Here is an 18,310-nt window from a genome sequence, read left to right as displayed (position 1 = left end):
ATAGTAAATCGGAGGCAAAATATTAGTGTTCTGAATTGAAAAATGAATCACTGACATGTCTTTTCCTAGATTATACCATGACAAATCGTATCAACGTACGACAAGCAATTTCACGTAGATGTTTGAATTTATTGGTTTCTTGACGAGGAAGATCCACAATCAATTACAAGATATTTAAATGTAATGGGATCTTGTGCTTCTTTTATTGTTCCACTCTTGAAAATATATGAACAAATACTTCCATGAAATGTTATACTCCTTTATTGTTTTAATCTTGAATGCAAATAAAATAAAATACTCTTATGATTCTAAATTGACTTGGTTAAATAAGTTCATGATATTAAAGCTATGCTTGTTAATGAAGTAAATGGCGCCATTAGTTGCATTACTGAAAGAAAAAACTATAATTTATAGTTTTTTTTTTTAATTTCTAATTTTTATATCATAATCACAAAAGCTATTATAATTACATTAATTTAACATCTAAAGATTTGTAGCTTGGATTTGAGAGTTTGAATTCTAATCCTCTATATTAAGGATTTCCAAGCAACTTCATGTATGTAAAGAAAACAGCCTTGATGCTTCACCCTTCTCGATGAATCAACATAATCATGCAAAAATCAAAAGAAAAAAAAATGATTTTCAATGAAACAAATTTTACAAATATGGATATCTTCCAATCTTGTTTATGAGTAGGCAGTTGATAGTAATCGATTGGCCTGGTAGGCAAGGAAAAATAAATAAATTTCTTGAAAATAAATTTTTTTTTAAACCCCATTGAATTTTCAATTATTTTATATGAAAAAAATAAAGTAAAATTTGCTGGTTACACAGCACGAGTTTCAAAGATGTACGGATCGACTGCAAGTTGCGGATTTGATTTGAGGATAACACAGTGAAGCTGAATATCCGAAACAGTAACAGAAGCAAAGATTTGATGAAAAATCAGGTAGATAGTAGGGTTACTGGGCTGACACTTCTTGATGTCAGCCATTACTAATCTTATAAGTGACCCTACAATCTGGTCTGCGCTGCTGGGTACAGCTAACTCATTCTGGACCGTTTTTTTTTTTTTTTTTAGTATTTTATATTATTTTGATGAGTTATTATTAAAAATAAATTTAAATTAATAATAAAAATATTATTTTAATGTATTTATAAACAAAACACACTCTAAAAAATAACTACTATTGCGATACTAATCAAGCTAACCCAACAAACTAATCAAATAAATAGTATATCCAAAACATAATTTGATCCTGATTTTATTTAAAATTAGTTTAGAGGTTAACACGGTCAAGTCTAAATTAGATTTATTTTGGTTAATTTCAAAGATTTTTTTTTAAATTTTTTTTATCTAAAATAATATATTTTAAATAAAAATATATTAAAAAAATGTTATTTTAGAATTAAACCAATAAATATAAAACCCTAATTTTAGAACAAGTTAGATTGTTGTGTTTTTTTCGGTAACCGTGACTCTTCAAACAAATTTACGAGCATCTCAAATAATTTTATTGTATCCTAAAATAAATGACAGGATAAGCTTCACCGATTCTCAAAAAGATTTAAATCGGTGATCATTATGTTTAAAATAAATGATATGATAAGCTTCACCGATTCTTGAAAAGATTTAAACCGGTGATTATTATGTTCTAAAATAAATGACAGGATAAATCTTGTAATATTATTTGGGAACGTGATGCAAATTGTATTTCATAAAAATTCAATTTTTTTAATTAAAAATTTTTTTATATGTTTTGGATCGTTTTAATACGCTGATCTCAAAATAATTTTTAAAAAATAAAAAAAAATATTATTTTAATATAAAAAAATATTTTAAAAAACAAGTGTAATTACACTATTTGACAGTCATTAGCGAAACTAAGATAACCCTCGGAGTTGTGTTTTTTTCTTTGCTAAGGCCAAAATGGGAAAATGGGGCCATTAGGGTAACCTAGAAATTAATAAACGTGGATGAGGATAATTTGAAGGTCCAAAATTGAAAACATTTCCACGCTTTATCGATTCCATAAATTGATTTAGCTTCAAGTGGGGCCCTGCAATAAATGGTTTTAAAAAAATCTATATGCTATATGCCTCCTCTCAACAAGATATATTTTTATACCAGCTTGACTACTTTATATTACCAGCCATGAAAGTGGGAAAAAGAATATAGAGAGAGAGAGATCAAAAGCAATAATTATATGCTTTACTACAAAGTGATTCCTTAACAAATACTTGAAATCCCCAGCTTCTCTTCTCGAACGCGAACAGTACCAGCTCGATCATTCTTTCCTGATTGAAATATACCTGTGAGGTTGATGCTCAAGAACAAAGAATGAATTCTTTACCCTTTCTCGTTATGGAAATCTTAGTGTTCATACTTAATTGTTAGCGCAGCACCACTTATATGGGGTAAGAGGGTTTTTGAAAATATGACAGCGGTTATAATTTAAAGTGTTTTTTGTTTGAAAATATATTTAAATAATATTTTTTTAAAAAATTATTTTTTATATTAACATATGAAAATAATAAAAAAATATTAAAAAATTTGCTCATAAACACTTATATCAAGCTCTAAAATAGTAATTAAGCTTGGAAAATATATCATAATCGTGTTCATACTTGATTGTTAGTAGAACTACTTGTATGGTTTGAGAGGGATGCTTGAGGCTGTAGTAGTGGTTGCGATTCAAAGTATTGTTTTTATTAGAAATGTATCGTAATAGTATTTTTTTAAAAATTATTTTTGACATTAACACATTAAAATAATATAAAAATAATTATTTAAAAAAATAATTAAATTTTTATAAAACATAATTTTAACGGTGTTTTCAAATACTATCAATTATTGAAAACAGCTGAAACTCGTGGGTGTGTTTATGGTAGCTTGACAATTATATCAAGCTCTAAAATGGTAATTAAGCTTGGATAATTACCTTTTTCAATCCAACTTGAACTTGCTCATAGGTATAAATATTTTTAATATTATTTTTTAAAAAAATTAATTCTATTAATCTCAGTACTATATTCTAGCTTCAATTTTGAATGTCAAATTCACACTGCACTTCATTTTATGTGTGTTATGTAATTACTTTCTACTCACTATATAATAATATCTTGTTTTTAAATAATATATTTTTCAAAAGATTTTTTTTATATATAAAATATCTTATGTTCACCCGCATTTGGAATTGAATAGTAAATTATTCGAGCTTGTTCATGAAAATAATTAAGTTTCAAAATTGCGATTAAGCTCGGTTTGTTTACCTGATAATAGAGCTCGAGTTATTATTTTATTGAGTAAATATATGAATAGAATTCGAGTGATTTAGTTTGCCCATATATGATTACGGCAAAACGCATACACCAATGCACGGGGTTCCGCAATTTATTCTAGTTGTGTGAGCATGAAAAGAAAAGAAAAGAGAACTTGATCCTTGGGTGCACATTATAAAGTTATTACACCCGTTTCATGTTTTAAATGAGTTAATTTAGATTCATCTAAGTTAAATAAAAATATCATTGTTTTAAAAATTAAAAATAAAATAAAATAACGTATATAGTTTTAAGTTTTCTTTTTTAAATCAAACTTATTTTTAATAATTGGATCTATCACGTCTCGTTGACTTTTCAAGATTAACAATATCTAACAAGGTCAAGTCTTATAAATTTAAAATCCAATCTAAAAAAAAAATCATCAAATTAATCTGCTGACTAAGTTTAATAATAATAATTAAGAATAAAAAAAAGAATTAAACACTTTTTCTTTCTCAATATTCGACTAATTAAGAAGACAATTGCCTTAATCAAGAAATTGGAACTATTAGATTATGTTTATTATTGTGAAAAAAACTATATCAATCTAAAAATTTAAGTTGTTATGTAAGGTTTCAAGATATGATTTATATTATTCTCTAACATATCCCTTAAAGTGAAAGTTCTACAGGCTTGATGAAACTTGCACATGTCTACATTACTTGTACTTGATTTTTTAATAAAAAATAAGAATAATGAGATTCGAACTCGTGACCTTTTGGTCATAAAAACTCTGATATCATGTCAAATGAAATATCTTAATCAAAAAATTTAAAACTGTTATATAAAATTTTAAGATATAATTTATATTGTTTTTTAATAACCAAATCATCTTAATCAAGAAGTTAAAACTAGGGGAGTATGCAAGTTTCTTCTCCACGCACTCCTAGTAATTAAGAAGTAATTAGGAGCATGATGAGGCTTGCTCACCGAAATTAGCTTGACGAAACCTAACTATACAGATTGAGAGCTCACGTCAATTTGTTGACAAATTTGGCCCACAATATATTATGGAGGAGATTGTGTTGCTAACTCACAGCTTACCTAATACAAGAAAAGATGAATTTATTTATTTATTTATAGAGCTCTTGTCTTGCTTTAGGACGGCGAAATCATTCCTTTTTTTTTTTTTTTTTTTTGAGCTTGACGACAATATACAAGGGGTAATTAAATTGAGTTTTTCTAGGTTAGTCTCCCTTGACTATGTTAGCAAAATGTCGTGGAACCACCACATGGGAGTGTTGTAAAATTTATTGGATGAATACTAGTTGAGATTGCACTTGATTAGTATTTTAAATATATATTTAATTAAAGGGGTAAAAAATAAGAAAATAAATATATTTATGAGATAATTTTTATATTCATTCAAAAAAAAAAATCTCGAAATATTTTTATATTTTATGTTTCAAGATAACAATCAAATATTATCTGAAAATCATTGAATGTTATAAATAACTAGTTATGTGCTAATGTTGTGATTTTTTTGGCTTTGAAGACCCAATTAGAGCACTTTGGTGATGAACATGAAACTGGTTTTGTCGACCACCAAGAACAAATTAATATAGAATTGATTTTCCTTTAAATTATATATAATTAATTAAAGCAACGAGTATTATTGGTTTGTCATCCCTCCTTTTCATCAATTTCTTGAGAAGCAAAAACCATGACTTTTGGCTTTGATTAGGCTGACAAGATTGGCAGGTAGAAAGTTAACCTCAACAAGGTCAGATCACTTGATAGTTGGTGCCTCGTGCTAGCTAAATATTAAAAGCTTTATTTTACATATTAATTTCTAGCTAAGCACTGCACTGCACCTCTGATTATCATCACGCACAGATGTAAATAGAAAATGATCACGTCAAATAACCAGTAAAAAAAAAATGTTCTTTTTTCTTGAGACTAATTAAATAACATGAGGGCTTTCATTTCTCGATCTGAGTACAAAAATATAACTAGTTAGAAAAATAAAAACAAAATCATAAAATAAATTTATTTTTATAATAATTTTAAAGTGGGTTTTTTGTTATTTTAAAATATATTTTTTTTATTTGAAATATTTTCACTTATTTTATCTTAAAACAAAAACCAAATCATCATCCGTATCTATAGCATAATAGGTTCACCACGAGATATTGTTTCACATAACTTCTAATGAGTTTTATTTTTTAAAAGACATCCTGCAATAAAAAAAATGTTCTTAGTGCTATATAAACAACTAAGACTCTTGTCTCCTAATCGATATGAGATAGTGGCCTTATCAAAACCTTCTAGATGATGAGCTTGGATAAAACACATGACTTATTCTTATGCCAATTAATGATGTATATTTATATCTATAGCATGGCCTTATTATAAAGGTATCTCATAAAAAAAAGGTGTTCTTGATTATATATATAAACAACTAAAACTCGTTTTGTAATCGATATGAGATATTGAACTTATCACAAACAATAACTTAAATTTCGGTGAAATTATGGCTATATGATGTACTCTTCTACGTCTATGTCTTATATATATAAACAATGTACAAAATATTGGATTGACTTCATGAGGGACGATGCTGTAAATGGTCACGTTGGTTTTTCGTGAGAAAAAAGTAGTTAATAATTACAAGGAGAAAGTATGGCACACTAATGAATTACTTCTATATTAATGGCATAGATTTCCACAAATTTTTAAGGAAGACAAAATGTTATTATGAAACAAATGTCAATGGAAAGCCTTCTGATCATTACTTAATTATATAAACAAGAAATTATTATCACTAATGTTGACCAAAACCTAATATATAGAAATAATCCAAACACGAACACATTAGAATTATTTTTTTTGTAAAAAAGTGTCAATAAAAAAAAAAAAGATCGTTGAGGGGATGCTTACACGTTTTAGCATATAGAACGATAATGATTCACTCAATCATACTCCATTTGTAAAGCTTGGTGGGTGATCGATGAAAGCTCGTCACAAAATTGGCCTTAAACGCACCGTCCGTCTCCTCTCCTGAAAGTTACCGAGGCAGAAGGGACCCATGCATCGCCCATTATGGGAGACACACATTTCTCGATTGGCCTTTCACTATGAACAATCAAAGCATGAGAGAAGCTGCAGTGTGCTCACTTGGAACAGAATTCGATGCTTTGCTTTCCGTTTGCTCCTTTTCCCTATTTTTGTTCCCTGAAAACAAAGACAATTACGCCTCCTCCGACGACTGTTTTTCGAAGGCGCTGCCACATTTAGACCCACTCTCCTTCCAAGCTCTTCCTCTTAGTACTCTCCTTGGCTGATGATCTTGAGCTCCATGATCACACACTGTGTTCCAAAAAATAAAAGAGAAAAACCCTGGAAATGTCAGCTCTGAACTTGGCCAGGTTAGGTCACAAATGGTTTCATCGTGACGTTATTATTATCTTTGATCGAGAGCTGTGAGAGGAATTCTCATGACTACTGTACAATTCCCTTCTCTCTAAAAAAAAAAAACCCTAGAAATCTAGTTTTTCTTACAGCACAGTTATGTATTTAGCTGCCGTGGATGCCTCCCGTCAACAGCAACCTCTCTACCAACACAGTTATGTATTTAACTCGATGATCAATCCATAACGCAGTCGGGCTCCTTGAATATTTGCGGTTTTTCTCATCATGTTTTTTATTATTATTATTTATTAAAGGTTTATTGATTATCTCTAGCTGGGTAATTAGAAGATTTTGTCAAGTATATTTTGTTTTAATTTCTCTAAATGTTGTACAAGAATAATAATTTATTTTATAGTAGAATTTCTATTTTTACTTTTTAAAAGGATAATGTCTTTTCAAGAAAAAGATGACGTACGTCTTCACTCAAAATACAAGCATATAGTACTTCAAATATTCTTATACATTACATGATTTTTCAATCATACTTTTTTAATTTGTTTCCATTATATATATACCCCACTATCAATTATTTTTATTAAAATTAAAGGTCACATGGGGAACACAAGTTAATTTTTTTTAGTATAATTAATAAAAATACCGTTTTAAATGAATAAAAAACACCCCTTAAGTTAAAAAAACAATTAACGCCGTTCATAGGCGTTGTACATGGTATTCTCAAAATTAATTTATCCGGTTCCGAACCCTTCACAAATATATAGTTGTTTTGTGTTCTAAGGGATATTTTTGCCAAACATTATTAAAATTATTTATATGATGCATAATTCTAACAAAAATAACCACCTAAAATCTATATTACTAAACCAAAAAAACCTAAAGGATATGATCAAGAAACAATGTAATAAACAATGATATATAGAATATTTTAATATTTTTGTTAGAAAATAATATAAATTATATTTTGAAACGTCATTTAATAATTTAAATTATTGGATTGAGATGGTTCTTTGACATGGTATCAGAGTCTTGATGATCAAGCAGTTATGAGTTCGAATTTCATCATTTCTATTTATTTAATAAAAATTAAGTATAAAATAATGTGGATCTATGGAGATATTAAGCCTAATAATTTAAGTTATTGAATTGAGATGATTTTTTTATATATTTTTTTATTGCATTAATCCATTGATTCAGGTTGAATGTCAACTATAAACCGATTATTGCTTTAATCCATTGATTTCACTATATATATATATATATATATATATATAGATTTGAGGGTATCATCTACGCGCCAAATAAAGGGGGACAGTCCAATTCTTGGTGGAAAAAAAGTGATGAAATAAGAAGATCACAATAAATAATTTTCCTTTAGGGTTCTCTCTCTCCAAGTCAAAGAAATATTTCTTGGGGAACCGGCCAAGTGAGAAAAGCCACCACCCCTCCTTCCACCACTTCTCTTTCTTTCTATTTTGGTGCTGGCTTTACCTTTCAAGATTCTTTAATATTTGTTCTCCATCACTAAATTTAGTGCATTAATTAAAGTCTTAATTAGGATAAGACTATATCACCCTTATTCAATGCACCAATCCCCGTAATTCCATCAACAATTACTTGCAAAAATCAACTTTAAAATTGTTACAAGAACAAGTTTATTTTTATGTTTTAATATTATTTTTTCAACAAACACGATACCGTCTTTTTATTACATGATATTTAATCAAATACACCCCAGAAGAATATCAATAAATGAGTCGGTTGGGTTGATATTAATTGCAGAATAGCTGCCTATATTTAGCAACAGCCTTTCCAGTCTTAATTATAACCTGTAAGGGCGTTTTGGTCATGCTAAAAACACTAGTGGGATTTCAAAAACTATATGATATATCATATATCCCTTTGTGAAGCTAGGGTTAAGATAAAAATTATTCATATCCACGAAAAGGGTTTATTGGTAAATGCACAGACTCGTAGCTAGCAGCATCTTTAATGTTAAGTTGGTCCTTGGTTCCTCAACAAATGTGTATCGAATTTCAAATCCTCCTTTCCATTCACTTTTGCTGAAGCTTCTCCTCCTCCTCTCTCTCTCTCTCTCTCTCTCTCTCCTCTCTAATTCTTCAGCTAGCCTTGGTGCTGGTTCATGGATATTGAACCCTTGTGGGCTCTTGGGGGGTGGTTTCTTTTTTCTATTACTTGCATGGCAACACCAAAATCACAGTCAACAATCAGTGAAACCTTCAAAAGATCACACCATTTCTTTCTCTTCCTTGCACTTCTTTTCGTTTTTATTTTACTTACTAGCCCTAGCAAGCCAATAAACCCAACAGACGCGGTTGCATCAATTTCCATCAAAAGGCTTCTATTAGAATCCTCAGAACCAGCCTCTACTACCATGAACTTGCATCCAAAACATACGCAAGGCACGCGCACTTCTTCTTCTTCATCATCACCATCATCTTCAAAATCCACGCGTAAGAAGTTTGGAGCTCAGGCACATGAAGTTCCTAGCGGTCCAAACCCTATATCGAACAGGTAATTAATTAAGTTGATCATGATGAAGCACAGAAAACTTGCACTGCCACGAGAGCCTGTTGTTGAAGATGATAGTTAGAGAATTGCAACGGTGAAGTTATTATGAATTTGTCATCTTTATTTTGATTGTTTTCGTGCACCATTAATACTGCTTGTCCTCAGCGAGGGGTTTGTTACCGTGTTTGTTGTGTCATCATCCTTAGCCTTACCCTTTTTTCTCTTATCTTTTTTTGGTGTTTGTTTTGAGGTGGGAAGGGTTCTTTTTTTCTTACTAGAAATTAATGTATAGCAAGAGAGAAACTCTATATAATTATATATCTTGGTATATGTATGTTCCCATCTATATATTTGATTCATATATATATGATATGGTGATGGTGGTGGTGGTGGTGGTGATATTGTCCTTTTTTTTAGCATTATGCATGATCTGATGAGTGCTTTAGTCACATATATAATCTTGTGGGTGCCCTTTTATAATAATTTATTGCTAAAATCTTGAGAAATTAAGGTCATGGATGATCATCGAGGAGAGATCTCTTAAGTTGAAATTTACGAGTGTCATCAACTCGATCCAGTCGTTAAGTTGTTCATATGCTTCTCATAGTCAATGGATTACTTCTTAATTTCAACTATTTTTGCTAGAAAAAGGTCTCAGATCCTCAAGAATTTGCTGAGTCTGATCAATTGATGATAAAAAAACTTGTTCTTAAAAAGATGAAGAGGCTAAACAAGAGGGAGTGAATAAGAACAGAGAGAAGATCTAGCTAGCTAGCATGGGCGTATAGTTGCATGGATTCCCTTTCCAACCTAACGGGGTTCCATGCCAGGCTGGGAAAGGCAGATAAGAAAGGAATATCTGTGTGGTATAGTTGTGTCGGATGTGTGACACAACACAGGCATGCACAGAGGCCATTTTGTTTTCCCTGAGAAAGTATTTGATTTGCTTTTGGACTTGAGCTCCTACTGTCTTCTAAAACACTACACCATCCAAAAAAGCAGAGATGAGAGGCCAAATCAACAACTAATTATAAGTCATGAGAGGGGCAGAACTAGCTAGGGAGCCCCATGCTTTGACGATGATAACAGTATCATTGGCTATATTGTTGAATGATTAAGGAGCCATATTCAATGATATGCTTTATGATGGTGTTCTTGTTGAGAGAGAGAGAGAGAGCTTTAAACCGTTCCTTTTGACTTTTGTCAGGCTGTTTTATCCAGAGAGAAGCTTTTCCATCTTCAACCTCAATTTATGGTTGTAAAGCGGGCAAAACTTGCAGTATTGTAGCATTTGGTATGCCTTTGTGCTTTCAATATTTTACTTTGACCAATGATCGTTGAAAGTTCCATTGGCAGGCAGCAACTTCTATGTGTTTTTTTTTATTCTTTTTTAGCCAATGCTTTTCCTTTTCCTTTTTTATATGTATACGTTTGGATTTTTTTGAAACTCCATCGACGTGTAGAAGAGAAATGCCATCTCTTTTTTTTTTTTTTTTTTTTTTTAGATTTACGTGGGTGTTCGGGCCAGTTTGCGTGCACCACGACTAATCTCACGGCCCACTGGAACATCCTGCAAATCCAGTGGACATATAAGACACCGCGGGGATGACAAGCATGAACATAAAACTCGAACTCAGGAGCAGCGGAAGGAGACAAGCTCCTCCCACCGCCAAGCCAAGACCCTCAGTGCAAGAAATGTCATCTCTACTTGGACCAACACGTAACTTTTAACTGTTCAAATAATAATTAAGAGGGTAATTGCTCAAATAACAATTAAGGGGATGCCAGGCGGGAATAACAAATCTTTTATGATAAACAAATTTATTTTGCAAGCTTGTTATTACAAGTGATTTCTACAAAAAAGATTAAACTAATTAAATATACAATACTTTTATATATATATATATATTTTGGTTCTCATCTTTCATAGATTACAAGTCTAATAAGAGCACCTTGAACAAACAACAAATCTATGGGTATTTGAATCTAAATGCTCGGGAAAAAAATATAATATTTGATGGAATAGTGACAAATCTTTTTTAGTAGTTATTATATATTTGCTATGCAATAACCCCCTTTCTAAAGGGCTAAACAAGGGGAAATCAAGTAAGAGAAATTAAGGTTTCGGTTCTAGAGAGATTTTATGTTTCTTATATTTAAAATAAATGATTTGATTGATGATAAAGAAAGAAGATTCTTAATTCAATTATCTGTTTCATTGACAAAAAAATGATAAAATCCTATCAAGTCTAATCCATGGTGATTATTTATCAAAGAATAATCATGGTTATTAAATGATTGAAGAGCGATATTTATGATATTAGTTGGCACTCATAAAAAGTTTCTAATAAATTATAAATTCAATACACCATGTTTAATAAAAAGATGGGCATTCCTTGAATATTGTCAAACAATCACTTATTCACAAACCTCTTATGGAGTGAATGGTTTTCATTTTCCATCACATGAAAAAACCTTCTTGCTCCACTTAGACTTATCCCTCATCTAAAAATATCTTAGTGCTAGGTTAATTTTATAGAAAATGAACAGTCCTATTTAGTCAATTATCTAGTGATAAACTCTTATGTTGCTTTTATTATAATATTTTTGAAAAAGTTCATGGCTCCAGTAGAGAATGAGATGTAAAAATATATAAAGAAGATGGCCTTCCATTTTTTTTTGTTGTTTAAGGGTTGCTTACCATATCAAAGTACCAAACATTTTTTGTTCTTATTGATTTGATCGAGGTTTTATCTATATGACCTCCGAGCGATGCAAAGTACACATTTTCCATAGAGGCAGGCAGTAATCAACTTGGCTTTACTTCAAGGTAAACAATAAACTTTCTACAATGGAACCCTAACACTCTCTCTCTCTCTCTCTCTCTCTGAAAGGCCTTGGTATTTTATTATAGTAGTGAAGAGTGAAATGCCAAGAAATTTTATAATTTGGTCCTAAAAAATAAAAAAAAACATTGAGAACTTTTTTTTAGTTTTCAATTTATATTTCAATTTCATCCCCCAATATTAAATTTAGTTCATATTAGACTTCATAATTTATTTCAATTTACTTTCTATAAAGTTATTTCAGTGATATGACATATTTTGCGAGTTTTACGGGCTAACTATGTTGACTCGGGTTTTTTTTCTTGTTTTTTTTCCTCAACTTCATCTTTTAACATTAGGTTGATAGAGAATTAGACTTCATAATCATAATCATTTCTTGATTTTCTTTTTATATGGTTATTATGGTCTCATGACTCAGGTCTAGAGAATTGAGTTGAATTTTTTTTCTATAATGTTATCAGGTTCTTATAACCTAGATAGCAGATTTGTCAAGTTAACCTGAGTTGATCTAAGTCGATCTAATATGTTGTCATTTCGATATTTAAAAAAGATGTTGTCTTTATTTTTTTTATAGTTAAACTATATTTTTCTCTGTTATCTGGATTGTCTTTGGACTTGCCAAGTTGACTAGGTTACATCAAGTCAATCACCATATAGCTTTAATTTTTTTCTACTAAAAAACACATTAATGACACCTTGATATTTTTTTTATATCTAGAAAAAATTTAACCTGACCCGCAATGTAGGGCAAACAATTATCTAGTATATATATACATTGTGACACTGGAAATACATTATGTGTATGCATGACAGAAAAATATAATCTACAAAGGTGAAATACAGTACTCCAAATGTTTAACATGTTAGTGACAAAGGAAGTAACTCTACTTATATAGTGTTTGTATGGTTTTAAAGGTGCACTTACGATCTAACCTTGGATTCCAAAGAAAAACATAAAAACAATGCTTTTCACTAGAACAAGGGGGGTACATCATAGGTGCAACCCGGTTTTCAAATGGATCCTTAATCAATTTGGTTAAAATATCCTTTCACTACTAATTTGTTGGATCAAGTACTTCTACCATTCATGTTGTCTACAATGTAGATCCTTCATCCATCTCTATCAAATATATTGTTTTGCAACTAATTCTTGAGAAGGTTAACCAATTTCATATGATCAAGATTTTTACCCGTTGAAAACTTAGAAGAGAAAATTTTAACTAAATGAAATCGTTCCATAAAAACATTAAGTGGTCATTAAAACATTGATTTACAATCGCAAATAATTTTTGTAATCAATTGGTCAGGATTTTTACCAATTACTTTGAGCTTTTAAACTGAGTTTAAGTCAAAACATTGGTACGTTAACAAGATCATTTTTGGTGAGGTTCAAACGATTGAAGTCTAGTGTTGACAAGAACACTTTTCGAGTGGGCTCGGTTGGCACCAAATAAATTATATTTGGTGGTGGCCAAGTCATCTTTCTAATAGCTTTTATAAGTACCGAATAATTGATATCTTGTTTTGATCAGATCGGTCACTCAACAGTTAACATAAGAAGATTGACCTTTCTTTCTCTCTGCTAAAAAATTGACAAATATAAACGGAAACACTGATGAAATTCTTCTATTGGTATATTGCGATGATCTTAACTAACAAAATTTTCCATCATTGTTTCCATCGTTAAACACTAATAAAACAATTCCCTCGGTATATATCGAGGGAATTGCAACAGTAAAATAAGGAATGAAAAAAAGAGTCAAATAGTACGATGACATATAACTTTTATAGACAAAATTAAACCAACGATAAAGTACATCCATAAATATGCCAATGGAAAATTTTCCTTGGTATATGCCGAGGGAATTACGAAGAGTATTACAGTGAGATTCAAAAAAGGCAAATCATATGGTGACATGATATTTTTATCGACAGAATGATCAATGGAGAACTGATAAAATAATTTCACAGGTAATGCCGTCAGTAATATCTAATTTATGACTTGACAATCGAACTTCGTCCCTCATTTCTCATTCTTCCTTATGTATTTTTTTTCCTGTAATAAATAGTCATTGTCTCCCCCCTAATCTCAACACAATTCAACTTTCCAGAACAAATTTGGCGACCATAACACTTGGTTTGTCAGCATCTATATTCTGATTAAAATTTTATTGAGAATTCTCCACTTTAAGTAAACAAATCTATCTTTTTTTTTTCAATTTTAAAATGTTAAGCTTTTTTGAATATTTTTGTAGTATATGTATTTTTTTAGGTGCTTGTTTTATAGTTTTTTATCATACAAATTTGTTGTATGGATTTATGATTTGTACATGTTAGGATTTGTTTTAAATTTTTTTAAATTGTATTTGTTTACTATAGGAAGTTGGAAGAGGTTATTGAATTGCAATATCATAGTGAGCTGAATAGAGTATTTTTATTCAAATGTTATTGGTATGACACCATTAACAGAGAAATCAGAGTAGATCCTCATTATAGTTTGGTCGAAATTAATTCAAAGGCTAAACTACATAATGTCGATTATGTCTTTGTTTATACTAAACAGTGTCAGCAAGTTTATTACATATATACTCCTTCATTTAGAAAGAATTGTTCAAGAGTTGATTGATTATCCATAGTGAAAACCAAATCCAAGATTCATGTTGAGGTTGTTTAGGATGGCAACGATGGATTAACTGTAGGAGATGATATCTTTCAACTTAGTGAGTTAGTTGATCCATATCAAGTTGTTCTGTATAATGACTTAAAAGAAAATTCAAATTTTTGTATCATCGATAATATTTTTATTGATGTTAAAGCTAGGAAGTTAAATGATATTTTGAGCTCCAACGGACATACACAAGTCGATTAAGATGATAGTGATGGAGTTGAGGACGAGTAAATTGACGAAGAATAAAACATTTCTTATTAATTTGCACAACATGAATGTGTAATGCCATAAACTATAATGCAATATTTATGGATGAAATTCACTTCAATGAAATGAAAATGATGCTAATTTGTTATTGAATGACAAGAAAATATTTATTTTATTATTGTGATGTGAATTGATGTTATTGAGTTGTGTATGCAGCTATGAATTTAAGTATTTGCAGGATGGATAGATAAGAAATACAAATGTAATTTGACATTAAACATTGTTTTAAATCGATGAAAGTACCGACAAACTGTAGAAAATACACGGGTGTACTAACAGGATGTCTCCATTGGTATATTCCAATGACCATAGGAATTGTTCCCTTTCTCTCTAACACTGTTCATGGTATTCATTACATACAAATATATTGACAAAATATGTTTGACAGTATATTCCAGTGACTATGAAAACTATTCACTTCTTAATACATTAATAATTAATGTTATTTTAAAAGCTTTTTTTTTTCCAATGACATCACCAATGAAATGAAAGTCATTGATAATATTTGAAGGGCTTTCTAAAAAGTTTCATGCAAGTTAAAAATTTTCATTTGATTTTACAAACAGAATCACCGTCGGTAATTCTGTTGGTGAAACTAAATTAAAAGACCTGAACAAAACAAACAAGGCTTCCTCTTTTTTTTTTTTTTCTTTTTTTCTCTCTTATTCTTTGTTCTTCTCTTACGAAGTCATTTCTTTCTCTCCTTCTTAGCCAAAATCAAGCATTCTCTTCTCTTCTCATCCTTAGGTGAGTTGTCTTTCTTTATTTTTCTTTTTGTTGGTTTATTAACAATCTCATTTCTTTTCTTTTTCTTTTTCTTTTTTGTTTTTTTAATTATCAACAGAACTTAAGCACGCCATTAAGGTAATAATTTTTCATTCATTTTCTTCCTTTTTTGTGTTTTTTTTTTTTGCACTATTTTTTGTCATTATTTTTGTTCAATTTTGTGTTCTTAATAATTTTATGAAATAATAAATGTGTTGAATTTATTTGTTATTGAAATAATTTTTGCATTATTTTTTAGTTATTTTTCTTTTCAAATTTGTTGTTCAATTTCAATTAAATATGCAGGATTAATGTTTTTAAACGTACTGATAGAAATTTCCGTCAGTAAAATTATTAAATCTGGTAATGTCTATAGAACCCAACTATGTCTATGACTTGACTTAAGACACAGGTTACAAGTTAGAAAGGCTAATTATTATTATTTTTTTAAAAATATATATTTCAAAATGTCATTAATTTTAGATTAAAAAAAAGTTGACGTGTTGAGTTATGTAAATTTGCCAGGATCAACTAAATACCTGGTTTTAAACTAAACCCGACATGAGTTGGAGAGTTTCTGGATCAAACTAGTAGGATGAACAAGTTTCATAACAACATTAATGTATCTAGATTGAGACCCAATCACTCAATATTTGCCCCTTGTTTGAGTAAAAGTAAGTTTGAGCTTGGAAGACCGATGTAAACATTTAGCTTAAAAAAGGATTAAATTGATTTTTTTTTAGTGTTTTCCGATTGGTTTGATGTACTAATGTAAAAAGTTTTTTTAAAAAATTATTTAATATATTTTCAAAAAAAAAAACCACCCAATACAAATTAAGTACTATAAAGGCTTCGGTACCATAAGTCAAAACATAAAGAGTTTTACCTCTCACATTTTTTGGCTATGGTTATACATGTCCACAAAGGACTCCAAGGAGATCATCAGACCAAAATTTTCAAGTATTTTAGTTTTGACTCCCTTTAAAAATAAACTTGTTTGTAACTTCTATTGAGTTGAGAATAATGAAATATGTTGGGTTGTGCCTTAGTCAACCTTCCTATTTATATAGAGGCAGTAGAACACTGCAGTAACTGTAATGATTACAACATCCTATATTAGAATCCTATTCTATAATATATTGTCATCCAAACAAACAGATTATGATTCTCCATACATATTTTTTCGTTTGTGTTCTGTAATACCTGTCAAAGGCTTAGTTTTGTTCCAAGCCATGAGTGAAGTAGTGTAACAGCTACCTCCAACACAAACTTCCTTTGCCTTATCGATGGTCAAAACTCCCTCTACAGCTTCTTTGTCGAATTGCGGTGCAAATCTTCAAACCATTGAATTAGTATTATAGGCTCCTCTCGATGAAGAACCTTTTCCTTTCCTCGAGTCTATCCCTTACCTTTAATCAGTAGTTTTTATAAATCTTAAGCTTGGATCACAATATCCTAAGCAAGTAATGCATGCCAAACTCCACAAGCTTGATTGACCATTTTACCAATCTTTCCGTTATGTTTTTGAAGAATCTGCTTTAGGGTTTGAATGGTTTTTACACCAAACTCTACATTGAATGTAATGTGCTTGGAAACATAATTGTAGTTTTCATGCTTCCATGACCATTTTATCACTCAGTCTAAATTATTAAATCTGGCATGATCTAATGAGTCTATTCACCAATTCATTGATCAAGGGTTAATATTATACGAGTTTTGAATTAAACTACATGAGAGTTAATTTATTCAAATTATATTGAGTAGATCTAAACGCATAGTTTGACTTTTTTTAAAAAAATCAAAATAAAATTGTTTTAACTTTTTAATTTTTTAAAATAAAATTATTTTAAGAGCCAACTCCTTCATTCTATGAAGCTGATGAGGCTGCGAAACTTAATACTTGAACTTTGTCAGTTTTAAAGGAATTTAATCTTTATTTATCTCAACAATATCTATGTTTTTGTACTGTATAATCATGATACCACTTATTTATCTTTTAATCTCATTTTCATACTGGGACTAAGCATGTTGAAGATTTAAAACTGACAGTCGCTTTCTTCACCATAAATTGGTCACTTTGGAAGCAGAACTGCCCAAATTAAACCAAACGCTACTAGATTTTGATAGAGTATAACTTGCTCATTTAGATTAAAACCTCCATTGATAATGATATTGAGTTAATGACAGGCAAAGACTTTTTTCTATGTGGATTTGATTAATCATGTTGATCGAAACTGTTTGCTACGATATATGGCCCTCTATGCCTTGAATATGAAAACCTAAGCTTTAGGTTTAATTAATGAAACTGGAGAGGATTTTGAATTTCCAGCTTGCATCCATATTGATGGAGTAATGGAAACCAGAAGGGAGAGGCAATCATGGGTAAAGGAAAGCACAGAAGCAGTTGTTGCCCTAGCTAGCTAGAGATCGTAGAGAGGAGGATGATGGCTAACGATTTCAAACTATTTATTAGTTTCTTTTTCTTCTTAATAGCATAGCTGATGAGACTAATTAGCAAACTAGCATAGCTAAGAAAAAATTAAAA

The 18,310-nt window shown here is 30.2% G+C and overlaps 1 protein-coding gene across 1 annotated transcript; it reads left to right on the top strand.

Annotated features, from left to right (window-relative positions):
* The first annotated feature begins 8,711 nt into the window (after positions 1–8,711).
* LOC118049877 (CLAVATA3/ESR (CLE)-related protein 41) lies at positions 8,712–9,618 on the top strand. Its single transcript, XM_035060025.2, has one exon. It carries the CDS (start codon positions 8,831–8,833, stop codon positions 9,224–9,226), a length of 396 nt encoding a protein of 131 aa, XP_034915916.1. The 5' UTR covers positions 8,712–8,830; the 3' UTR covers positions 9,227–9,618.
* Positions 9,619–18,310: the final 8,692 nt, after the last annotated feature.

The sequence above is a fragment of the Populus alba genome, chromosome 2, assembly GCF_005239225.2.
Source record: "Populus alba chromosome 2, ASM523922v2, whole genome shotgun sequence".
Taxonomy (NCBI): Eukaryota; Viridiplantae; Streptophyta; class Magnoliopsida; order Malpighiales; family Salicaceae; genus Populus; species Populus alba.
This window is presented reverse-complemented; position numbering and strand designations above follow the sequence as displayed.